This window comes from Cyprinus carpio, chromosome B12, assembly GCF_018340385.1.
Source record: "Cyprinus carpio isolate SPL01 chromosome B12, ASM1834038v1, whole genome shotgun sequence".
In the NCBI taxonomy this organism is placed as follows: Eukaryota; Metazoa; Chordata; class Actinopteri; order Cypriniformes; family Cyprinidae; genus Cyprinus; species Cyprinus carpio.
In genome coordinates, this window is record NC_056608.1 from 7,472,349 (window position 1) to 7,500,165 (window position 27,817).

General features: G+C 36.9%; 1 protein-coding gene across 1 annotated transcript; it reads left to right on the forward strand.

The window, feature by feature from the left end:
* LOC109058323 (neurabin-2-like) lies at positions 1 to 27,711 on the forward strand. Its single transcript, XM_042735151.1, has 10 exons — positions 1 to 1,767; positions 14,938 to 15,070; positions 17,693 to 17,813; positions 17,907 to 18,011; positions 19,717 to 19,852; positions 20,931 to 21,077; positions 22,560 to 22,613; positions 24,918 to 25,147; positions 25,851 to 25,947; positions 26,062 to 27,711. Exons 1-10 carry the CDS (start codon positions 382 to 384, stop codon positions 26,113 to 26,115), a joined length of 2,463 nt encoding a protein of 820 aa, XP_042591085.1. The 5' UTR covers positions 1 to 381; the 3' UTR covers positions 26,116 to 27,711.
* The last annotated feature ends 106 nt before the right edge of the window (positions 27,712 to 27,817 follow it).

Here is a 27,817-nt window from a genome sequence, read left to right on the forward strand (position 1 = left end):
GCTGCAGCATCAGTGGGAAAGGCAGAAAGCTGCAGCTGACTAAATCAAGAGATCAAAACGATCCGGATTATAAACGCACAATCTGTCGTGAAAATCCAGGGCTCATCGCTGTTCTAGTTTCTCGTTTAGTCGTTCATCAATGCATGTGTGATTTACACATTAATCAGCGTTTTTTTTCACAGACGGGAAGATGGTGCGTTGCTTGTGCCATGCCGCTGACGGATACTCTACACGCATTCATGGGCATTAATTCACTGTTCTCTTCGTCATATTCCAGGGCACATTATTGTTCATCAGCGACAGTTTTGTCCTGACAGAAACGTCTGGGCCACGGGCTCAGAGATGCTGTTATCGCGTCGCCTCGGAGAAGCCTAACAGACCATGATGAAGACCGATTCCTCATCCTCCTCCAAGCCAGCGAGCACCACCGCGCTCCGAAGCCCCTCTCCTCACCGCAACGCGTACGAGGCGGCGGGGATTCAGGCGCTGAAGCCGGCGAACGATGTCTTAAATAACGGCGACGCTCAGGATGGCAAGCCTAAGCCCACCAGCCGCGGTCGCACATACGGCTCGAACGTGCACCGCATCAAGAACATGTTCATGCAGATGGGCGCATCCTCACCCACCGAGGCTGAAGACGCGCAAAAGGCAAACGGTGACAGCAAAGCGGTGCGTCTCACGCTCCCGCGGGCTGGTAGCCTGAACGAGAACGTGGATCACAGCGCTCTGCTCAAACTGGGATCTAGCGTCTCCGAGCGCGTCAACCGCTTCGATAGCAAAACGGACGCGTCGCCCAGATACTCGAAGCTACAGGAGACAAGGAAGATCTTTGAGCAGCAACAGCAGCAGGAGAGGCAGGCGGCTTCTAATCGCGTATTATTGAAGAAAGAACGCGCCGCGGGCTTTCAGGATGCGTCGCGTTTGGATGTGGTCGCGCGTTTTAACGGCAGCACGGAGTCGTTGGATAGCTTGGACGCGATCGGTGGGACCGGCGAGGCCGTGTCGCCCACCGTCAGCCAGCTCAGCGCCGTTTTCGAGCGGGCCGCCGAGCTGCGAAACAACCTGCACCGGCTATCCAACACGCCCCCGCTGCCTCTGCGCGGGGTCACCGGCCGCGTCGGTGCGCTCAACTCAAAAATCATCACCAAACGGGTACGCGCTCTTCCTTCAGGGGCAAACAAGGAAGATGGAGTAAATCAGCACCAGGAGGAACAAGACGCGAGGTGTAGCAGCCTTAATGGAGCCTCTGAGCTTCAAGACGGCATCACAACAGAGTCCTTGGAAGAGAAAAAGACAGGGGAGACGGTTGAATCTAGTGCCAATGAATCTAAGACTCTAGATAAGTGTAAGTCCGGACAGGCCAGTGCCACAGAGGCAAAAGGTACTCTTATTTCTGCTGATGTACGTAATTTAGAAAATGGGGGACTTGCTTCCAACGGAGAGGCCCTTGAGAGAGACACTATGGAGTCTGGCATCACTGGCACTGGAAGGAAGGGCGAGGATGGACATGCTCGTCCATCAGTGGGGGTCAGTAAGAGGGAGGATGATGATGGTACTCTGAAGGAGAATTACTCTAAGGCTGATTTGGTGGATATCAGTGCCTACAGTGCAGTAGGAGAAGACTCTGGTGGTAGCCAGCTTGAGGATGAGGAGGATGAAGATGATGTATATGAGCCAGAGTCCAGCTGCTCTGAGATTGTTGGATTACCGACGGAGGAGGATCCGCCCCCGAGCAGGAAAATTAAATTCAGCACTGCACCCATTAAGGTGAGTTTATACCTCAAAGGAATATTTCACCACAAATTAAAATTCTGTCATCATACCAAACCTGTATGTTCTTCTTTCTTCCTCTGAATGCAAAATAAGATATTTTGCAGAACATTTCACCTGCCTTTTCTAACTAGGGCAGTGGTTCTCAATCAATGGGCCTCTGCAAATGGGGGCCTCAGGATAACTTAAAAGTATTTAAATTAATAAATAGTTATTTATAGATAAAATAATTTAACCGTAGTCAAGATTAAAATGCTTTTAAAACACAAAGTCAAGCTGTAAACTGAAATAATGTTTCTTATCCCTTAATTACTGTTGTAATATTGTTTATAGATAGCTTGTGAAATGCCTGAATCATTCATATATCAATACTTCCACTTGTCATAATTACAGCATAAATATCTAAATTGCCTAAATATGAGGCCAAAATGTTTTGTTGGACAACGTGGGCCCTTAGAGTAAAAAATGTTGAGGACCACTGATTTATGCTTTATTAAGCTCCAAAAAGGACAAATAAATACTATAATGATAAATAACAGTTTCATAAAGGCAGTCCATATATGAGGAAAATTGAAATGATTTACTGAAAATCTTCTGCTGTAGCTTTAAAGTGTAATTTGCATCATTGACACCAGACACCACTGGATCTCACAAGTCTTATAACCAGAAAATCTTATTATTCATGAGATTTGAGAGTTATGATGGAGGGTTTGATTTTCAGTGTGTGCATATTTGATATATTAATTAGACATTAGGAATATTTAACAAGAAATTAGGACACTGACCATTTTTTAGGTAGGAGATTCACATATTTATTCACATTAAAAGGATCCTTTATAATGCCTTTGATTGCTCTGTATTTAGATGAACTTGGTTTTTTATGTCTTGTATGTTTGGCTTTTGTTTTAAAATGAATGATAGGGGTCTGGTTCATTTAATATGGTTGCCTAGGGACTGGCATATGTGTTGGGATGAGTGAATGAATGAACTTCATACATTATAATATTATTCAGTCTTTTATTTATCAGTTTCTGTAGAAGCCTCAGTCACTGTAACTGTTGGTACGCTTTTAGAGGCTGCAGACTGGCACAGACTGAATGAGCTGAATAGAATATAACATAATCCAGACTGTCACTAGGTTTGTCTTGGCATCTATTCTCTCCCAAGCGCTTCCTCTCTTTGATTAGGTGTGACATTTATCCAGGACAAATGCTGACCTGACATCAATGGCTGAGGTAACAAACATACCTCAGACAATGTGTCTGATAAACTAAGCTGGCCTGCTTGTGATCAGGATGTAGCTAGTTCTGCTCTGTAGAGCTGTGTAAACATGAAACCAATCTAACATTTAACAACAGATATTTTCAGGACACTATGTCAAATAAAATTGTCTCTAGAATGAGAATGTCCCTCCCCCTAAACTATAAATACATATAAAGCCATAGCAAGTAGCAATATATAACTTAACTTATATTAACAATGATTCCAAAAGTAATTTGAAGTAAAACTTTTCATTTGACATTATTAGAAAACAGTACTTCACAAGGATTAGTTTAAAGATTTACATATATTACTCTGTTCACATATGTGACCCTGGACCACAAAACCAGTCTTAAGTTGCACAGGTAGCTATGTTTGTAGCAATAGCCAAAAAAACACTGTATGGGTCAAAATGATCGATTTTTCCTTTAATGCAAAAAATCATTAGAATATTAAGTAAAGATCATGTTCCATGAAGATATTTTGTATATTTCCTACCATAAATATATCAAAATTTAATTTTTGATTAGTAATATGCATTGCTAAGGACTTCATTTGGACAACTTTAAAGGTGCTGTATGTAGGATTGACACTGAGTGGTTGAACTAGGTATTGCAGTCCAAATTCAAAATATTGGAGAGGGTTTTTTCACCCGGCCCCTCCTCCTCAGACTTGACGCTCACGTAGGTTGCCAGATTGATGACATAAATATTGGAGTTGGTTTTTAATGAAATGAAATGCGCTGTGTTTTCTGCAAACTGGCAACCCGGGGTGCCGAAATACAATTGGGTAAACTGGCAGTGGGCGGGTTTCACAAACCAAATTCAAAATATTGGAGAGTGTTTTTTCACTCGGCCCCTCCTCCTCAGACTTGACGCACACGTAGGTTGCCAGATTGTTGACAAAAAAAGAGCGCACTTGACGATGAATGAAATGAAATGCGCTGTGTTTTCTGCCAACAGGCAACCTGGGGTGCCGAAATACAGTTGGGTAAACTGGCAGTGGGTGGGTTTCACAAACCAAAACAAACACAGATATTCTGGCCCGGAACGCACATTTTCAAAGGAGAATAAAAGACTGTAGCATTGTTTTTCAGATAAACAAGTATGTTAACTTAGCATGTTTCTTAAATATCTGCAAACATATTATGGTATTTTTATGCTATAGTAGAGTCAAAATCTTACATACAGCACCTTTAAAGTTTTTTTTTTTTTTTGCACTCTCAGATTCAAGATTTTCAAATAGTTGTATCTCAGCCAAATATTACCTAATAAACCATACATCAATGGAAAGCTTATTTCTTCAGCTTTCAGATGATGTATACATCATAATTTAGAAAAATTGACACTTAAGACTGGTTTTGTTGTCCAGGGTCACATATGGTATTATACAGTATTAATGTCCATTTCAAGCAAACATTTAGCTAAAACAGGGGTTAAAATTCCAAAAAGGTTTTAGCATAAATGTAAACCTGCATTTTTGAAAACTCATGCAAATGAAATACCCACTTACAAATCATTATTAGAAAACTGAGCATTCAGAAATCTTCTTTAATGACATATAAATATAAATGTATTAACTATACATACATACAACTATACATAAAAATGTAATTATGAGCTGCCCAGTTCCAGAAGGTGTGAGTTTTTTAGATGCAGTCAATGCGAAAACATGACGAAAGCCCTCGTGTGAGTGATGAGTAAAACTAGCTGACCTATGAATAGATGGAAGTAAGGGTTAGACTTATTGTGGCAATGTCAGTATCACTGATAGATAAGAGAAACCCACAGAAAAACAGAAGCTCTTTTGAAATAGTCAGGGCTGATGCTGTTTGTGAGAACCAAACTCACAATGATCCTGCAGTCTGTTAATGATTGTTCAAGAGAATGAAAGAATGCAACTCCAAGGTCTGTAGTCATGTTGTAGAGATGGAAATCACAATAAAACGACCATGAGCTGTTTGAGTCAGATTTTACTGAATTTTTTTTACTACTGTCATCTAAACATGTATGGCTTTCTTTCTTACGAAAAACACAAAAGGAGACATTTAGCATAATGTTCACATTCCACTTTCCATGGGAAAAAAACAACCTAGCAAACATCATAGACAAAACTGGACCAGGAAAGTGGCCTTCTAGGAACAGGACTGGACAGCCCTGGCACAGACAAAAACTAAAAACAGAACATCTTAGCATATAATGGCAAATATACAAAAAACACTAGCATTGTGGCTGTTATTTTTCCCCGAAAATGTAATAATGTAAACATTTCATCCCAATCTTATTGGAAATAAGACTGAAATAAACACCAACAACTTTTGTTCCTTTTTACACAAATTATAATTACAGGGGAAGATTATCAATTAACACTGTGTTCCTTGCACAATATTATGTTATGACCTTGAAACACTTTTACCATAGTAGTGATTTGTAAAGAAATACATTTGTATGACTTGCAGGAATACATTTGCATACATATGTATGGCGTTTGTGAAGTAGTAATCTTGCTAAACTTGGGGGAAGTCGTGGCCTAATGGTTAGAGAGTTGACTCCTAACCCTAAGGTTGTGGGTTCGAGTCTCGGGCCGGCAATACCTCGACTGAGGTGCCCCTGAGCAACTGCTCCCCGGGTGCCGCAGCATAAATGGCTGCCCACTGCTCCTGGTGTGTGTTCACTGCTGTGTGTGTGCACTTTGGATGGGTTAAATGCAGAGCATTCATTCTGAGCATGGGTCACCATACTTGGCTGTATATCATGTCACAGCTCTGTAGCTCACCTGGTAGAGCACTTGCAATGTAAAGACAATGTATAAAATTTTAAATTTCATAAAATGATTTTTTTTTTTGATCTGGGTTAATATTACTGTAATCTTGGAATTTATCTAGATTAATCTAGATTAAAATGGCTCATTTGAATTCTGCCGAAGGCATTCAAATTATGTTCAATAAGATGTACTTGTTCGTACTGATAGAGCTGTGCTGCACTCAAACATAGTAGTTTGACGACGACTCTTCCCCTGCGCTACATTGCTTGGCCATCTTCCGCATTAGCTAAGGGATGCTTTGCCTTAAAGGGATAGTTCACCCAAAAATCAAAATTATGTCATTAATGACTCACCCTCATGTCGTTCCAAACCCGTGAGACCTCCGTTCATCTTCGGAACACAGTATAAGATATTTTAGATTTAGTCCGAGAGCTTTCTGTCCCTCCATTGAGAATGTATGTACGGTATACTGTCCACGTCCAGAAAGGTAATAAAAAACATCTTCAAAGTAGTCCATGTGACATCAGAGGGTCCGTTAGAATTTTTTGAAGCATCGAAAATACATTTTGGTCCAGAAATATCAAAAACTACGACTTTATTCAGCATTGACTTCTCTCCCGGGTCTGTTATGAGCGCGCCGTTCACAGCACATCCGGTTCGCGAACGAATCACTTGATGTAACCGGATCTTCTTGAACCAGTTCACCAAATCGAACTGAATCGTTTGAAACGGTTCGCGTCAACAATAAGCATTAATCCACAAATGACTTAAGCTGTTAACTTTTTTAACATGGCTGACACTCCCTCTGAGTTCAAATAAACCAATATCCCGGAGTAATTCATTTACTCAAACAGTACACTGACTGAACCGAGCCAGATAACGAACGAAACATTGACTCGTTCTCGAGTCAAGAACCGGTTGCATCAGTTTTCGGATCACCGGTAGTGATGGGAAGTTCTGTTCTTCTCCGCGAACCGGTTCTTTCGGACAGTTTGATTCAATAAACCGGTTGCCGAAAACGGTTCACCAGTTATTTTGCACTCGACGTAATGACTTCATTGGCGATGATTGCCCTTGATTCAAGCCTTCGGTTTACCCGCGCTCATAACATTAGCACAGAATCAGTTCAGAATCAATCACCAAAAGAACCAGTTCAGTTCAGACGCGCTGTGTGCCAGTCTGAATCACGCATGCGCAGTATCATCAGCTCCTCGGTTCTCGAATCGCACGCGTCCGACAGAAACGGTTCTTGACTCGAGAACGAGTCAATGTTTCGTTCGTTATCTGGCTCGGTTCAGTGAGTGTACTGTTTGAGTAAATGAATTACTCCGGGATATTGGTTTATTTGAACTCAGAGGGAGTGTCAGCCATGTTAAAAAAGTTAACAGCTTAAGTCATTTGTGGATTAATGCTTATTGTTGACGCGAACCGTTTCAAACGATTCAGTTCGGTTTGGTGAACTGGTTCAAGAAGATCCGGTTACATCGAGTGATTCGTTCGCGAACCGGATGTGCTGTGAACGGCGCGTTCATAACAGACCCGGGAGAGAAGTCAATGCTGAATAAAGTCGTAGTTTTTGATATTTTTAGACCAAAATGTATTTTCGATGCTTCAAAAAATTCTAACGGACCCTCTGATGTCACATGGACTACTTTGAAGATGTTTTTTATTACCTTTCTGGACGTGGACAGTATACCGTACATACATTCTCAATGGAGGGGACAGAAAGCTCTCGGACTAAATCTAAAATATCTTATACTGTGTTCCGAAGATGAACGGAGGTCTCACGGGTTTGGAACAACATGAGGGTGAGTCATTAATGACATAATTTTGATTTTTGGGTGAACTATCCCTTTAAGGTGTGGTATTTTTGTTTGTGGTATAACTTTTAGGTGTGGAACAATCAGAGTTGAACAGTTTGAAAGTAACATTTTTACTGTTTCACTTATTCTGTTTATGAAGTGCGTATGCGTTGCATTTATTTATTTATTTTTTTTTACGCACCCATGTTAACGGATCCCAGGGTTCACGCGGTTGTGGTCCATCAGTGCGTTCCAGGAGCGGTGCGTCTGTACGTTTACGTACCGAGTCTATTTTTGCTGTGCTGCATGCGCTGAATAAAAATGACAGCGCATTGTTCGCGGTAAAAATTAACATGGATTGACACGGAAATGCAGTAATTTCACAATTAATTAATACTAATTAAAGGCTTCTGTGTTATACACGCAACACATGGGTTTTTGGCTAAGTTTAAAACAAGAAAAAGAGCACCTTTAGATAAACGAGGCAACATGCACTTTTATGGAAGCAGAAAAACAAAGTTCATTAAGAACCGTGCGATTGCTTGTAATAAAGATTTAAATGCAATAGGCACGAGAGTCGACTGTTTCTGTCAGTGGTGCTTTAATTTTAAATATTTGCGATATCCCAACAAGAAAAGTAGGCTAATTGTTGTGTTTAAATGTTTTGCCGCTTGCTTGAGCAGCTTGAGCAAACCTAGAAGTCAAATGCATGAATAATATGTTGTTTATATTTATTAAGTTTAAACTAATGTCTATGATTATGTAAGACTGTTACTGTTCTGTGATAAGAGTCACATTTTTTTTTCTTACATGGTTTGAAATATAGAATGATGAACAAATGTTGTGTTTGTGGACTAAACAGCCGCGGATCAGTAGCGGACTGCAAACGCGTCTTGTGTGAAGCACAATGAGTCCGTGCTGCTTCTGCACCACATACGTAACGCACACGGACTGCATACGCACTGCAGATGGAGTATGTGTGAAACAGGCGTGAGTCTTTTGAGGCTTTTTTGGGAAGCTTGGTAATTTCACAGTAGGCATACACACAGGTTCGAAGACTCGTTCTCGCCCCCTACAGTGCAATTCGTCTAGGTATACATCCGCGCTGAACTATCACGGTGAAAGTCATCTTAGCTTGCGTAGTATAGACCCAGTTCCCAACCCAATTTTGAGAATAGATTAACGGCGATATTTTTTTTATCGCCCGATAAGAGTCTCACGTTAACGCAGCACATACAACGCCGATAACGGCCCACGACTAAAAATAATATATCTATTAATGCAACCAGGCTGTTTAATGCAACCCACATCTGCAATGGAGAAAAATAATATTGCTATAGGTTTTGCAAACATGTCCACTGTCTATGGTCAAAAAGGTTGATTGAGCAATTACTTTGCATCAGCATTTCTGTGCAACCTTTAAATTAAGTAAAAAATGTTTTTAACCATTCATTCTCAATCTGGAGACTTCATACAGTGTTTTTCACTGGTGTGTGAGATCATATAGAGGCTGCAGGCCGAGGAGACAGCATTCAGTCGCTGCCAAGCTGTGGCAGCCTTTGTGTTGGTCAGTAAGTGGCCGTGTCACTCTCTCTGTCTCTTTCTCTCTCCTTCTGTCCTTTTTCACCCCCTTTCTTATTTGCAGACAGAATTTGGGACAAAGTTTTCTCCCTAAATGAATTTCATAGCTCTCCGTCAAACACAAGGCCTGTTGTGCTGGCTAGGGTGTTGGGTCTTTATTAAACTCCCCTCTCTCTCTCTCTCTCTCTCTCTCTCTCTCTCTCTCTCTCTCTCTCTCTCTCTCTCTCTCTCTCTCTCTCTCTCTCTCTCTCTCTCTCTCTCTCTCTCTCTCTCTCTCTCTCTCTCTCTCTCTCTCTCTCTCTCTCTCTCTCTCTCTCTCTCTCTCTCTCTCTCTCTCTCTCTCTCTCTCTCTCTCTCTCTCTCTCTCTCTCTCTCTCTCTCTCTCTCTCTCTCTCTCTCTCTCTCTCTGTAGGCTGGAGAGTTGAGGCTGACCTAAGAGGCAGATCTCACACTAACCGCTTTGTTCTCATTTTCTTCCCTCCCTCTCTCTCTGCCCCTCTTTTAGTTGCTCACTTCTTCTCCTCTCTGTGTCCTTCTTCAACCCATAGTCTATTCATTTAAGATGAACATATTCATTTAAGTTCATCTAGTATTCTTTTTGATTTTTATCTTCCTTTAATTTTTTAACTTCCAAGTCACTCATTCCCATTTTAATCCTATTTTTTCTCCTCTCTTTCTCTTTTTTACTCATTTCCCTGTCTCTCTTTCTTTCTCTGGCTTGGCAGTGCTTATAAATAGCAGTATTGTCACTGTCAGTCCTCCCCTGCAAGGCGTTGTGCACACCAAATGCTCAAACTTACAACATTTATCATTGAGTCTCTCTCTGTTTCATTCTCTATCTACACAGTCAGTTTGTTTTTTCCATAAAAGGGTGAAAAAAATATTTCTATATTTTACACGTCACCATGTGATCCAGAATCATTTGAACTATAAATGTGAGTATCAGTAAATTAATATATATCTGGAGAGAGAGGCTGTTAAAGTTTGTGAAATGATTAGTAAAGTTATATATCTCTACTGGTAATATCCTGCCATGACAAAATGCCATTATCTGTTAAGAATATTTCCTTTAACCCTGAAATACAATTCAATGTGTAATTCAAAAAATCTTTTCATGTTAACACAGTACATTGGGCATTGTTTTTACAGACTTTTTTTTTGGAGTGTAGCTATTCAACATTTTTATTAGCTGTATGTTGGTGAGTGAAACTTACAAATAAATATCTGGGTCATATTTCATGAAAAAATTCTATATTGCTTAAAAATGTGTTTTTAAAACCATTTTAGAATCAAGACTGTGGAAGACAAGACAGTTGTTGTACTCTAATGATCTATTTAATGTGTGTGTTTGGTATATTATTAGCTTTTATGCATGGAAAATAGTACTTTATTTAAAATCTTGTTTTGTTTAACACCAGAAAGAAGTGGAAGTGCATCTGGCTTGGGTATATTTTAGTGGGTTGTTTAGGAGAGGAATAAATGTGCAGCAATGAATTTGGTCTGATATTTTGAGGCATTTCTGTAGACAGCTGACAGATATATCAGGATCATGCAGACAACCCAGAACTGTCTGTGAGTGAGACAGAGAGCCGTTTCTCACACCTCTGCGCCTGAGGGTCAATACAGGAAGTTTGACTGTACTCACATCAAGGTGGCTTTGGCCTGCTTCACATTCCAGCCTTGTGCATCTCGAAACCTATATAAGATATGCTATCTTAAGAAAAAAGGCTGCTTATTAGTGCATTTTTGTAGTATGATTTTACTCCTATATATAATTAGAACAGAGAGGTGTATATTTATAGGAAGTGCAATCGTATTTGAACAGCAGTAGTGGCTCATTCATCCATCCCTCATTCTTTAGTCAGTCCCAGCACATCATTAGGATAAAATCCAGCTTGCTTTCTCAGTATCTCACCATATGCTACATTTTTGAACAAAGCCTCAGAACAGCAGGATATAGATGATGTTCAGGAATGACTGCCTATATGTTATCTTTTGCCTGCCTGGCATGTATTTTGCATAATTGTTCTGGGAAAGCTTTGTTTGTATGAGCTATATTACTGCTATTTTAGATCATATCCATGGTGTAGCCATAAATTGTGAAATACTTTGGTGCAGTATGGTGGCCCCTTTGATTTATATACATTTATGCATTTGGAAGACACATTTATCAATTTTTTCACATTATCACATTTTGTCCACTTTGTTTTCAGTTGTTTATGCATTCCCTGGTAATCAAACACAATTACAAGACCTTCACTGTAAAAACGGTTGTGATTTTAACGGTAAAAAACTGTGAAAAGGATACAGCAAAACCTGTTAAATGGTTAACATAAATGCCCCCACTATATACGGTGATAAACTGCAATGGATATTTCATGCAATTTTACAATAAAATACAGTTTTTGGAAGTGAAATAGAATGTAAAATTTACAGTGAAAAACCATGAATTGACATTCCCTGTGTTAACATTTCAAATTTTATGTTGTTTCTTTGAAATAACTATGTTTCTTCTTAGTTTTTTTCTTTTCAATTATTTTTATTAGGGTTGTATGTTAACATCAAATGTTGTTAAATTAATATTTATTGCATTACTTCAGTATAGTGTGTTACCATGATGGTGTTAAGTGTTACTGGTTTAGGGGTCAATGAAGGTGCTGAGGTCCATACAATGTATTTTGCAGTGTACTCTGTTCCTTTGCCAGTATTTCACAATTTTGCTTACTTTACTGAACAAAGAGTTTTTAAATGTTTTATTAAAATTGCATTTCTTTACATATTGTCAGCCAGGGCAATGATTCAACTGATGTCTCATTGTTAAAGTGTGTGCACTTATATAAATAGAAGTGGATATGATCCACTGCATAGACCAAATCAGTTTACTTTTGCAAACTTCAAAACTAGCATGACCCAGTGAGAAGTACGGTGCAACTAAATTATATTTTATTGTATTTTATTTCATAAATACATAACATTTTATAATATTTTATAATATTGTCAGCACCATTCATTTAATATTTTATGCTTATTTACTAGTAGCTAGAAGAATAGGAAATATAGTAACGTGTGTTTGAAGAGAATGGGGGGAAAACACAGGAAAACCTCTGCCTTATGTATGCAGAAACATGGAGTGCCTTCTGGTGTTCACAAATCTATTCCTGTCACCTGGAACAGAACCAATCTTACTGCAACTCTCTCTTTTTCCCGACCTCAAGCAGTGCAGAAAATGTCAGTGGTTGTGGCCAACAACTTTTCAACCATGTTATTTGGATTTATTCTTTTCCGACAGCCCATTAACAGTATTCCTTATATGGGTTTTCCTGTTAGAACTTCTCATATTTTATTTTGTTCATCGTTACAAGTGTTTCGTGTTGCATCAGCAGACATTTTTTTTTTTTGCATTATTATTGTCATAAGCACTATCCCCCCCAAAACTCTAGGAAGAAAATTTTCTATATTAAACCGTAATAAGATTTAAACTTTGACTTTACAGTAATTTAAAGAAAATTAACTTAATAGTCTTAAAATAGGCTTAGACATGTTGACAGATTTCATGAGATTCTTCCAACTCTTGAGCAAGAAAACCGCAATTCCTATAGACTATTAATGAAATTTACTGAACATTTATTGTCATTCATACTTTTAGTAGGGCAGCAGAGCCAGGGCGAGTGAGCAGAGTTTGAGCGGAGGAGGGGTATTCCTCACCATCTGTTAAGAGATGTGACCTCTGGCACTCTCACACAACTGGAGCACTACTGTCTGTCTCTCTCTTCCTCTCTCTCATTCTATCCTCCCCCTTCTTAATCCGATGTTTGTGTCCACCGGGCACCACCAAAAATCACTGAATCATGTGCCCATGGTAGCTGGTCTCAGCTGGTGTATTGGATGCTTCATTTTGCTATTGGGGAATAGGTGCAGGTGGACTTAAAGCACAGATGGGAGTAAAGCACAATTTTTCTCTCAGGGGTTATGTTTAATGTGGAATGTGCTTTTAACAGTGGGATGCTTGTGGCAGGACATGAGTGGGTGGAATTGAGGGATGAGGATTTAGCATGCTGGTGGTTGTCTGGCATTGGGAATAAAGATGGTCTGGTGTTATTTTTATTTCATTACATAACAGGAAAAGGCATTCACAGTACATTTTACTTCTGCAATGTGACTTATTTCTGAGTGAAACAGGATATTCAAGGGAAAAAAGTAGGGCAGGACTTGATTTTATCCATTGGATTCTTAAAAATAGTCTCTATATGATAGGTGGCTAAAAAAAACAGGGCTTGGTGACGTCAACCAAACAGGAAATTCTTTTCATAAAAATACATAGCACACACAAATATTTATTTTAATTAATTAAAAGTATATTTATAATGTCTAAACAGTTTATTTGGGTTTGTTTGCCATCTTTTAGACTAAGCTTCTTACAATACATTCTGGTGTTACCTTCTCTTTGGAGAACAACTGCAATGTTTGGCCAAAAGAAGAAACCCAAGAACGCTGCAATACAAAAGTAAAATGGAGATGTACATGCTGTGTATCAAAGCATGGTCGCCTAAAGCATTTCAAAGTAACAGTATAAATTTAAAGCATTCATGTGTGTTCAGGCCAGGTTAAGTTGGTTCCTGCACCCACATTAAAAAGATTATATAAAACTAGCAGTAAAGCCTCAAGAGCTGCTGTGAAGTGGGCACACCTGCTCTGCCCACACAGCTTTGCTTTCAATAGAGAGCCACTTCAATAGCATAGTCAGTGCATCAGTCTGTAGATAAAGTTAAGTTTACAATCAAACAGCATGCAACACTTAAAATGTCAGTAAATAGCAAGAGACAATTATTTGAATCCAGTCAATGTTCTGGAAGAACTATCAGATAATAAAATTTGGAGCTTTATAGGAAAGTATAACGTTGCTATGAAACAAAGAATAACATGGTTGTATTAATAGTAATGGCTAAAAAGGTGCCAGTTGTTGCCTCAGCAATGTCATATAGACTTGTGCCACAAACATAATAATAATTAGCCCAGAGAAAGCTTCCTTGATTTGAAACCCATATCAATAAGGATTAAATTGTGTAACTTGTGTAATCGTCTGCATATACCATTTGTGGTACAGAAATGATTGATATCTCAAATTCTGCAGCTTATTGAGTATACGTGTGCCAAGTGATCAGACAATAAAAAATAAAAAAAGAAGAAATCATTGAGGGGAGTATACAGAGGTTTTGTTGGGGGACCCAGTCATGAAAACATGGGAAATCATAGAAAAATTATCAGACCAAATCTTTGTGAGAACTGATGGAGAGTAAATGTTAACTCTTATTCAGAAAATTTAGAAAATTAGAGCAGCTTCAGTCAATGTCATTAAATGAAGGTGGTGAACTGGTTAATATTTTTGATATTTATTTCTTAATATTATTCAGAACAATCTGTGTATAATCACAAGCAGTGCAATCCTTATTCTGGGTTTGGTTCAAGGTCTGATTCTGAATCACAGTCAGATACTTGCTGAGAGCTGAATCTGGAAAGTCTATCTGGCTGTTTTATAATATATTTTATTGAATCTATTATACAAAAGATTGAAGTGAATCAATAAGCAGTGGAGTATTTACATGTATAATATATTTTATTGAATCTATTATACAAAAGATTGAAGTGAATCAATAAGCAGTGGAGTATTTACATGTTCTGAAAAGGGAATGATTTTTTTTAAATTTATTATATGATTGAAAAACTTTCTGAAGCAAAGATGTGGTTATGATCAAATTTCCAGGTGTTCACAACCTATTCTAATGAAGACTATGACAGGAGGAATGATGATGTGGACCCCATGGCTGCCTCTGCTGAATATGAGCTGGAGAAACGTGTGGAAAGGCTGGACCTGTTCCCTGTTGAACTGGAGAAAGGTATTTGCAGAGAGGGGGTTGAAATGATTGATGCTCTGAAGAGTCAATAAATGGCAGGGTGTATTGATGGATGATGGATGAAAAGATTAGAGTTTGACAGTATGGATGGATGGATGGATAAATGGTTGAAAGAACAGCCAACCTCCAACTAGCAATTCAGCATGTTTTAATAAACACATGATGTTAGTTGATTAATTTAAAGCGTATGTAACAATAAAAGATAAAAAAGTAGTAGTGTACAGATTTGTGTAGGGTGTTTTAATACAGTAATACCCGTTTTAACCTTAGTTTACATGGTATAGACAGTGTCTCAATAAATGTGCTTCAATGAAAATGTAATCGCAATATTTTATGTAGTGTTGTAGTAATAAAAAAGTTTTATAAAAATAGTAAGACACTTAAAGCGTTACTGTATCGTGAATATACTACACTGCATTTTGTGATTAACAACACCCTTTAGCTGTAACTATATTCACAATATAGCAAATAAAAGTGTGTTAGAAAGTAAATGAAGGAAGAAGTAGGAGAGTGAAAAAGGGGTATTTAAAGAGTAACTCTCAACAGGAAGAATGTCAAAGAGGAAATGAAGATCTTTCACAGTACTTCTGTACTTTTTATTCTGTGCAAAAAATAAAACAATGTAGTGTAATTGTTACCCAGTAAGGAATGTTTTATTTTGACATTTGAGGCAAAATACTCTTGGAAAAATTTTAATTTTTTTGACTTTTTTTATGTAAATTTTATTTAGAAAGTTGTTTATACTTTGGGGATTGTGCCAAAGCAGTTTTGCAGTGTTAAACAGAAAAATAGTTTTTCATTAGTTAAAGGGATAGGTCACCTAAAAATTAAAATTAAAGGGTCAAGTCGCCTTTATTTATATAGCGCTTTAATCAATACAGATTGTGTCAAAGCAACTGAACAACATTAATTAGGAAAATAGTATGTCAATAATGCAAAATGACAATAGTAAACACTAATTTTTCAGTTAAAGGCAGTTGACTTTGTTTCTTCAGTAGAACACAAACGAAGATTTTTAACTCAAAATGTTGCAGTCATATAATGGAAGTGAATGGGAATCACGGCTTTGAGAGTCAAAAAAAATACACAAACAAAACCAAATTAAGACACGAAACGATCGGTCTGTGCAAGAAACTGAACAGTATTTATATCGTTTTTTTTAACCTCTAATTCACAGCAACGTCGGAACTGTCCTGAGCGCATTTGCGTCTTCTCCTTCAGCCAGTGCATGACGCATCTTCTTCTTCTTGATTTACAGCAGATCACAAACTTATAAGTGCATTACCGCCACCTATCTCTTAAATGGACCATTGACACTCCTATTTGAGATTGTAGATAGAGTGTCAATGGTCCATTTGAGAGATAGGTGGCGGTAATGCACTTATAAGTCTGCAATCTGCCATAAAGCAAGCAAGAAGAAGAAGACGCGTCACGTGCTGGCTGAAGAAGAAGACGTGAACAAAGCCGTGATTCCTATTCACTTACACTATATGACTGACAGACTGCAACGGTTTGAGTTAAAAATCTTTGTTTGTGTTCTACTGAAGAAACAAAGTCACCTTCATCTTGAATGCATTGGGGTTAAGCAGATAAACATCAAATTTTCATTTTTGGGTGAACTATCCCTTTAATACAAACAAAATTAAAAAAAATTGAATTCTGCTGTAATGCAGTTCTAAAAAGAGGACAATAGTAAATGACAGTGAATAGTATATAAAGTAGATGGCACACTTTTCAAGCAAAACTCTTTTACAAAAACAACTTTGATTATTGAAAATTGAAATGATAAAACAATATGTAGTTCTAAAGACAGAAAAAGTGTTGTGACACTTTAGGGCTTTTCACACTTATAGGCTACATCTGAAAACTTAGGCAGGTGACTTGCTGCTTCGCTGCCGTATCAGGCAATGACTTTGCAGGCAGCGTTTTTGCACGAAGGCACATCATGAAACTGATTTTGGACAGGCTTCTGAGGCAGTGTAACGGTTTAATGATCTACAGCAAAATATAGAGAGCTTTGGTGATAACTAAGTGGATATTTCATTACTGCAATATTAATTTCTTGCTAGAAATGACATAAAAAGTGGAAACGTTGATCAAAAACATACATTTACAAACAAACTGACCACCGACCGCAACTTTCAGATGCCATCTTTAATCTTTGGCTTAACGGTCACAGAATGGAGCGCATAGGATTGTGGGATATCAAAGGCAGTGAAGGAAACATCTATGCTGCCTTCAAAAATCGGCCAAATGAAGGCATCTCAGTAGACATGAACTGAAACTAACATTGAATTCGGACGTGCCTTGATGCCTTCCTACCTTGGAATGCATCCTCCGAAGGCAGCATTTTTGAGTTTTTGGATGCAGCCGGAGTTAACTCTGGGTCTTTCTAAACCCCAGGTGAAAGGAATCCTGGGTTATCTTGTTTCACACTGCTGATAGTTTAACTGTAATGGTTTACAATTAATCCTGTCTTTTCATAAGATGATGGCCCTTTTGTAATTCTAAAAGGTGAGTGGAGTATGTTCATACTGTGATCAACAGAACTTGTACACTAAATTATCTGGACTGAGTTCTTCACTTTTTGTTGTCCATCAACAGACAATGAGGGTTTGGGTATCAGTATTATTGGGATGGGTGCTGGAGCTGATATGGGCCTGGAGAAGCTTGGCATTTTTGTCAAGACCGTCACAGAGGGAGGGGCGGCCAATCGGGATGGCAGGTATGCATATTCCACAGCATCATAGTTATTTTTTAACTTAATTACTGAAACTCATTTCACACTGGTCACACTGGTCACTTTTTTCTCTTTCAGGATCCAGGTGAATGATTTGATAGTGGAGGTGGATGGAACAAGCCTGGTTGGTGTAACTCAAAGTTTTGCTGCCTCTGTCCTGAGAAACACATCTGGCACTGTTCGGTAAGACCATGTGGATTTAGACCAGTGTGGTACAAAAGTCATCTCCTTGCTGATATCTTATTTCATTGAAGTCCCATTTTGCAGTTTCATTTATATTTATCTACAGATAAGTAAAAGTGAAGTCCTCTTTTTGCTCTAGGCATAAGTAATGGTGAATTAATGCTGCCTGCAATTCATGTCAGAAATTATCGCATTTATGAGTGAAGCACACATGAGCACCACCACAATGTTTTAATAAATGTCAGTATGGAACAGCTAGAAACTGAGGGTGTAAATTAAAAATTATGCCAGAAACTATTTGGGTATTTCTCACAATTAAGTTTTAATTGTAAATGTTTACTCTATAAATAGTATGTATTGAGAATAGCAGTAGAATTTGTTCATCAGACAGCAGATTTGTGTGACAAAACTGCATTTGTCTTGATTAACATAGCAGTTCAAGAATTATTAAGTACATAGACAGAGCATCTCTTACTTACCTAATTTGTATCCTTTGCTTTTGTCATATTAGCTCTAAAGCAGCTTCATTTTCATGATTTTGTCCCATTTATACTTTGTTCTTCAACCAAAATTACTTGGACATATTACATCTTAATTACATCTTCCGAAATCATACGTAACAACTTCCCAGAAGGAACTGAAAGCAGCAATAAATACAAAGTAATTAGAGACTGTACTTTTGGCTCCATGACATCTGCTTGATTTTTACAACATTAAGCTTCTTTATATATGATATATATTATATATCCTACTATATATATGATACAATATTTTCCTTCATTTAAAATGTACTCAAATATATGGTCTTTAAGTGTTTAAAGAATGATTTGAGTTCATTAACTATCTTTGTCACTGTCTTTCCCTACTCATTTTCACAGTTCATTCAGCATTCAGCCAATGGGGGTCATTGTGACAGTTGCAATTATGATGTGTTACAAAGACTGTATTTAGAAGAGAAGAATATTTCATTATGATAGATCAGTGTTAACAAGGCTAGAACAAAGAGAGGGTTATATGAGACCAGACACTGGGTGGAGGACACATGCACAACATAGCAAAGAATAGTGAGAAAATTGAGGATGGATAAATATAAAGCAGGGGAGACAGACTAGCCAAGATAGATCTGTAAGCTTAAACAACAGTATAAATCTTGTTGCCATTGTTCATCATTATAAATATTTTTTTCTCATATTTTTTTGACTGACCTTACAAGAAGATGTTTGTGAGATCTCTTTCAAAAGGCACAAAAAGAGCATTTATATATAATTATTTATAAAGTCAAATCTTAGTAGTTTTCTGGCTGTATTATGACCTGCTACTCTGCATATGCTTTTTTGAAGGAAACCCCACGTTAGAAATGAGCAGATGCAGTTTATTTAAAAAAAATATCCCTGATCATTTTGGTCTGATGTTAACCACCTGAGAGACAAATTTCAGTGCAGATTGTCTTATTGTAATGCAATCACTGTTGAATTATAGACCATTACTGATTCTGAAGAACTCAAAATTATTTTTTTTAGTTCTAAATATATTGGTCTTTATAAGTGGACCTCAGGAGAAATGTATGAAAATGTACTATGACCCCATTAAAAGATGAATTTAAAGTACAAAAAAAAAAAAAAAATAGAGAACTGTTTCCTCTAGTCTAACGTAAAAGACTATGTGATAAAGGTATGTGGTATGTGAAAAACTGATCTGTTTCCAGGTTTATTATTGGCCGAGAGAAGCCAGGAGAGCAAAGTGAAGTGGCCCAGCTCATCCAGCAGACCCTTGAACAGGAGCGCTGGCAACAGGAGATGATGGAACAACGATATGGCAACTACATGGGGGATGAGGAAGAGGTCTGTAGTACTTTCCTAGAATAGGTGTATTTTTATTTTTTATTTAGTTAACAGTCTGTAATTTTGTACTTTTATGTGTTTACCTACTTAAACCATATTTTGGGGACAAATTTGCACTCAGAAGTGAGCTAAACCTGATAGGCCTATATATATATATAACCTGGTATAAAATTAAAGAAAGTTTTTTACAAATTGAAAAAGATTTTGTGGCTATAGTTAGGTTACAGTATTTATAAGCAGCTGTGTATAAATACAATAGAAGTCTATGCAATGTCCCCATTTAGATGGTAAATAAAAAGTAGTATATTAAAAGTAAATCAGACAGTAAAAGAAGATCACCTGCTGAATCGCTGTCATTGGACATTGTCACTCATTTACAGACAGTTTGTTCAGGTTGCTTATTTAAACACTTTTTAGGTTTTGTGTGATATGTTTGACTATGTTAATCACAGTTTTAAACATTATATGTCACATTATCTTATCATCATTGGCTTAATGATAGGGTATCATGACAACAACCTAAGGGGGCTAAGGGGGTTAGACTTGGTGTTCATGGGTGTGAAATTATGTGTGCACTAAATGGCATTGAAGCATATATAATGGGTTATTATCCAACATAAAAGATTGCAAAGTGCATCTGCATTTTGCAATTAAAAATTACATTTGTAATTTCAAAATTATATTACAGTTTGTAAAACGTTTCCTCATACTTCTTGCATACTCTGCAGTTGTTCTTCCTAGAGGTCAATATGATAAAAAAAAGTCAAGTGAGCTACACTTGGTATTGACAAATTAATGCAATATCACAACATTGAATGTCTTTGAGTGACACTAGACTTTGTCTTACATTTAAAGTTTGGATATAAACTAAAATGCATTGTGAAACACATATTATGTGTAAATGACCACCAAAATTAAGTATAAAACTTCAGCATAACCCTTGCCATAACGCCATATCTGTACCCTGATTTTTGAATGGAAAAATGTTACATCATATTTAGTTAGTTTATTATGACATTTTTAAAAAATATGTTTAAAACATGTGACAAAAGGCAGTTGCTTTATCCTTCCCTTCTAGTCGGGTGATTACGGCACTGACGAAGATGAAGACGAGATGAGCCCTACATACCCTAGTGCCATAGAGGTGTTTGACTTGGCCGAGAATGAGGATATGCTGTCACCAGCAGAAGTGGACCCTGAGAAGCTTGCCCACAAATATAAAGAAGTAAGACAAAAATGTAAAAAAAAAAAAAAAATTGGTTAAAATACTATACTAATATGTTTGGTGGAAAAGTGCATACATTTATATACAGTATGCTGATAAACGATTTGAACGGACAAACTCCACAGACTCCAACAAACTGTGGAGGTCTCTGTTTATATCAAAGACCCTTAATAGAATACAAATTAGGGAGCATCCAGTCTTTTAAAGGGGTCATATGATGTTGCTAAAAAGAACATTATATTGTGTATTTGGTTCAATTAAATGTGTTTATGCAGCTTAAGGTTAAAAAAACACATTATTTTCCGCATACTGTACATTATTGTGTCTCCTCTATGCCCCGCCTTTCTGAAACGCGGCATTTTTTTTTTACAAAGACAATCGGTCTGAAAAGCAAGGTGTGCTCTGATTGGCCAGGTATCCAATGCGATTGGCCAAATGCCTCAAGCGTGTGACGGAAATGTTACACCCCTTACCATACTGTCATGCCGTGTCCTGGTCAGAACACCGACAAGCGCTACTCTACACTGCTCAAAACTCGCGTTTGAATCATCAGTGGCAAATCCTTTACATATGTAAATGTTCTGGAACAGTGTTGTAAATACATCTTAACCACTGATTTCTAGTTGCGTCCTCTTTTAGAAGGCCAAACAAAGTATTTTTGCTTTCACAATGAAACACACAGCGTCTCCACAACATGGCAGCAACAACAATACTACAGCGAGAATCAAAGTTACACCTTCTTTCTTTGCATGAACATTTGGGCGGTGTTATGCAAATATTCCCACACAGTGACGTAGACATGTGGGGGCGTGTTTAAACGAGGCGTTTTAGGAGGGAGTGGATGAGTCTTAACTTTTGTAAAGAATATCTCTTTGTGTTTGAGACTTTAGTCTTTGCAACTTCAGGGATCTTATCTATTCATGAGCAGCTTGTAACACTCCAAAGAGAAAGGAAAACTTGAAATCGCATCATGTGACCCCTTTAAATATGCAAAAACAAACCCAGTTACTTTTGCTTTGTCTCTTAGCAAAGATGCAAGAAAGTGACAGATCAGCATGGGGTGTAACTATTCATTAAGCACTGTTTACATGGAACAAACTCCACCACATAAATTATGTAACTAGAATACCTTCACCTAAAACGTGGTAGTTTCAAAAAGCCAGTTTACTAAAATAACAACTAAAATATTAATAAATATACTTTACACCCTTGATACATGTTAATATTGGTCTCTTTCTTGTAGAAGACAAGAAAGACACCTATAGCTGCAGTAGGTTTTTTTGTTACATTTTATAATAAGCCACCCACTGAAAGTCTTAAAAATGTCTTTTCAAACTGTCACTTTAGATCATCTTTGAAAAATGCATTCAAACTAATCATTGTGTTTGTTTGTTTGTTTGTTTTTTTTCCATTAAAATGCAAGTTTCATCATGTCAAAAGACTTTAGTTACATTCTTTAACCCATGTACTACTTTGGCACAGTTGCAGATCAAACATGCTGTGACTCAGGCTGAGATCCAACAGCTCAAGAGGAAGGTATGATAACACTTTTCATGCTAACTGGTCATCAGATCTCTCTCTAAAAAAAAGGATTTCTTAGAATAAAAATGAAAATTGCCATCATTTACTTGTCTTTCCAAACCTGCATGACTTTATTTAGAACACAAAATGAGATGTTTTGACATTCTTTATGCTACTCATTTACATACAACAAAAGCAGAACAGTGATTCAAACTGTCAAGTTCCACAAAAGACCAAAAACACCATAATAATAGTCCAGATTACTTAAAATTGAAGTTTATTTGATTAAAAAAATAGTTCAACCAAAAATTATATTCTGATTTTTCTCAGCTTCAGGCCATTCAAGATTTAGATGAGTTTGTTTCTTCATCAGAGCCGATTTAGACAAATGTGCATTACATCACTTGCTCACCAATGGATTCTCTATAGGTCCTGTCAGAATGAGAGTCCAAACAGCTGATAAAAACATCATAATAATCCACATGACTCTAGTCCATCTATTAATGTCTTGTGAATGAAATGCTGCATGTTTTTAATGAACAAATCCAGCATTAAGATTTTAACTGTTGCTTAAGGCTAAAATAAGAGCTAAGAGTCCTCTATCCATACTATTACTTTCTCCAGTGAAAAAGCAGCTCTGAACAAATATGCTGGTGGATTTTGGTGTCAGAAGACAACAGGAGATGCAATTTATACTGGTGGAAGCATTATTATGGATTATAGACTATTTTGACCAGAAGCAATGGTTTAAAGATAAATGCCTTAAAGGGTTAGTTCACCCAAAAATGAAAATTTGTCCATAAATTACTCACCCTCAAGTCATCCTAGGTGTATATGACTTTCTTCTTTCACACGAATCCAGTCAGACTTATATTAAAAGTTGTCTTAGATCTTTCAATTTGTTTAATGGCACTCAGCAGGTGTTGCAGCGCTTCAGTCAAAAAGAAGTTAAATAAAAAGCGCCCATCTTTAATAAAAAAGTATCTCACACAGCTCCGGGGGGTGAACAAAGTCCTCCTATAGCGAATCGATGCGTTTTTGTAAGAAAAATCTCCATATTCAAAACTTAATGAACTTTAATGAACTTGCGCTCACTGTTGTAAATGGAAGCAGCTCCGGGCGGATGATGTATAAGGGTCGGCTTTGCGCGTGCGCCGCTCAGAAGTGACGAAAGCGGAAGCGCAGGGGAGAGATCAAAACAAAACAACGGTCACTAATTAAAAGTACAAAATGAGGATTTGTAAAGAAGTATGTTGGAGGATTTTGATATAAGCCAGGAGGAGACTGGTTGACGAGTTATCTCGTCTTTTAAAAGAAAATGCTTCCCTGCCATTGACAAGTTTTCACGGCTTTTCATGTTTTCACTGTTATACACTCGGGGGCGCTATTACACATCTTCTGAATGAGTGCAAAACCTCCCGGACAAAAACACACGTGAACAGGATGGAGAAACAAGCAATCTCTTATATACACATATGCATAAGAGAAATAATGCAATCATCAGCAATAGACAGCATATAAATGAAAACTGCATAATGTTACAGAGAAAAGTGGTATATGTCTTTCAAGCTTTGGAGGTGTTGATGAAAGTGATTTACTGGATTTATGCTTTGATAATCATACTGAATAATGTGATTTTCTCACCTTTTTGCTCAAAATTATGCATTTCTTATGAAACCTTCCTATATTCAAGTATAGATAAAAAAGAATGCTTTAAGCTAGAATAAAACTGATTTTTTTTGTTTAAAAGTAGAGGCTCTGATCTTTATTTTTATATTGCATATTCATATATTAATTCAGCAAAATATACTGGAGGCCATCAAATTTTAGTGAAAATAATCAAACTCACTGATGGTGGCTGGCAACTTTTTAAAAAAATGCTGGTGGGGAAAGAGTTAAAATCTTCTCCATGCCATAGCTCTCAAATCTGATTAATGTTTTTACACATTCATAGGCACCAGGTTTGACTGCATATACAAACCGATAATTTGTGGCATATTCTGACATCAAATCTTGAAGCACCAAGTTGGTAATGTTTTAATGATATTTTATAGCTTGTTGGAAGGGAAGATTGTCATTGTAATACAGCTTACATTCTTAATTTTCGTAAAAGTCATAAAGAGTTACAATGCCATTAGCGTGAGGAAATGAAGGCAGACTTTCCATTTATAGGCCTTTAATTTTTTCAAAAGAACACATATGGAAGTTTTTCCTCTGACAAAGAGTTCTGGGTTACTACAGTTTCCAAAGTTTTGATCTATGTTGCTATTTGCAAAAACAAGTCCAAAAAAGTAATCACCTGTTTGCATTCATGTGTGGCTAAATCATGCAGAGCAGGAGAAGCAACGCTGGCGTGCTGAAAAGGCCCAGATGGAGCATAACATGCAGGAGAACCGGGAGCGCATGGAGAAGCTGGAGGGATATTGGATGGAAGCGCAGAGTCTTTGCCAGGCTGTGGATGAGCACCTGAAAGAAACTCAGGCTCAGTACCAGGCTCTAGAACGAAAATACAGCAAGGCCAAACGCCTTATAAAAGAGTATCAGCAAAAGTGAGAGAAAACACACAGATACTGATTCACATCCACATTCTTACTGAAGGTCCTGTTTAGCTTGAACCTTGACTTTAAAGATGAATATATGTCCATAAATTCACCTTTGTTATTTGAACATTGTAATTTTGTGTTAATTGAATGTCCAAAGCTAATAAATAAACTTAAAATGACAATTAAAACAAGAATTACATAACAACATTCTGAAAGACAAACATACTAATACCACACACACACACACACACACACACACACACAAATATATTTCAAATTTATATAAACAGCATGATTTGACACATTTTATTTGGCTCAATTAATTTATTCAAAATAAAATGAAAAAAGCAATTTATGCAAATGCTAAGTTAGATACAATTCTTTTATGATGACAGTTAATGTGAGGAAGAAAAAAAATATAACAAAAAATGTTTACAATTATGATTAAAATATGTATACTCGTGTATCTTAAATGCAAGGAGATTGTTACTTTTAACACCACTTCACAAATTCATCAAGTCAAAATTATCACATTTTCTAAGGACTATAGGCACCTATATTTAAACTAGATTTTTTTCAAAGATCTTTTTCTTTTATTCATTTGGGCCAAAATGATTATATACAGCCAAGTGATTAATTCATATTTTATGAAGTATTCAATATAATTTCAGAAATCTATTAGTGTCTTTGCCTTCTGTTTTTCATACAGGGAGATTGAGTTACTGAAGAAGAAAACAGCTCAGCAGAAAACTCAAGAGGAGACCGAAGCTTCACATAAGGAGGAAACAGAACAACTCCAAGACAAGGTAAAGTGGCGATTCCTGTAATATTAAGTAATGATCAGTCCTTTTGCACAGTTTATAAATATGTCAATTAGACCATAAAATTTAAGCAGTCATATAAAATATCTCTTTTTACAGGTAATAGATCTTGAGTCACAGGTCGAGGAGCTGAAGTCGCTGGATACATCGTAAAAGTAAACAATTGTTAAAATTATACCCACTTCAGTGTAAATGTATTGGAACTGGGGAAACAGAGAATCTGTACTTTTGTCCATTTTGTTATTGTCAGTAAGCCCAAGAGTTTCATTCATCCATACCTTGATTTCAGGCTTTTTATGCTTTTAGAGATTTTTCTTATATTCATTCTTAGTATTGTGAATAATTGTTTTAACCTGCAGTGTTTGCTCTTTAAAATCCTTTGTATTTTCCTTATATTTAACTCTAGATAATGATTCGGCTGTCACTGATAGTTTTGCCAAAGTTGTTTCTGTAATATTCTAATGTAAACAACTAAATCTTTTCTAAGTTACTTTAACAACATACATTTGGCAGAACAGAAGACTGATCTTTCGTTAACAAAATTATTTCCGGGCTTCAGTCCTGAAACTAATGAAACAGGGACACTTGATTCTACCAGATGTTGGTAAAAACAACATCTTGTATTTGAAACTCCAGTAATTATCTTCCACTTGAATTGTATTTTACAATTCTTGTTACTTACTGTTTTATTTCATTTTTATCCTGATGTCTTTCCTGGGATGTTCCTTAGGAAGACCTGTTGTAAATGTTATAAAACAGTAAGTATGATTCATCTAGATTCTTTAAAAGTATATATTAATTTAAAATGGGAAGCACATCATTCATGGCAGAATGGAGGGAACCTGGGGAAAATGGGAAAGACTCAAAAAATAATTAAAATGGTATTTTAAAGAACCAGTTAAGGATTAAGTATTTCAGCTCAAATTTTGTGGACATTAAAAACAACACATACTTAGCTTAGCCTTACTATATAGCCAGATTTTTGCCTCACTTCTACCTATAGCAGTCCACACTTTACCTCTTGTGCAAGTTTTTGGTGACTTAAACCTTAAAAACCAACTGCTGCCTTTTTCTCAGTATTACTCCTGTTCATAGTCACTCTCAAGTGTTCATTTAGACCTTCCCTTAAACCTTCTTTACAGAGGCAAAAAAATGTGTTTGCTACTTATTTTATTTTTTCAGTAGAACTGTTCTTTTGTTCAGCTATACCAGACACTGGTAATAATTAATAATGTATGATTATGGGACTGGCCTCCACATGTGTATAGTTTCTTTTTTTATTTTTGTTTTTAAATGAGTGTGGTTTACATTTAAATGCAGTTAAGAGATTGACCTGTATGGGCCACAATAGTTTAATGAAATCTGGATGGATTTAAGAAAAGAGGACAAAATCATGATTCTACTGTCTGCAATGAATATGTCTCATGAATTGTTCAATATGATTAAACCTAATACAGCACACTTTTATTAGACTAGCTGTTGGAGGAATATGTCCTAGATACAATGGTGACTTCCACATCTCATAGGAAGATTATTTGTTAACATATTCATGTGAAATGTATGAAGGAACAAAGAAATATAAATGACTGTGATTGTAGTATTTAGTATGTCATCAATAGTCTTTACACAGGACTAAATTAAATTGATGAGGCATGTAAACAAGTTTTTTTTTTTCAGTGCAAAGCTTGTATGAAAAACACGCTCATGTGGTTTATTAATGTGCTTTTATGAAATAAACAGTCAACTGTGTATTTGTAACCAAGGTTGTTTTGTTTTCTTCAAGTGGCACAACATGCTTTTTGATATGCTCAAAATAACTTATATGGACATATAATGGTAGTCCTAAACGTTTTAT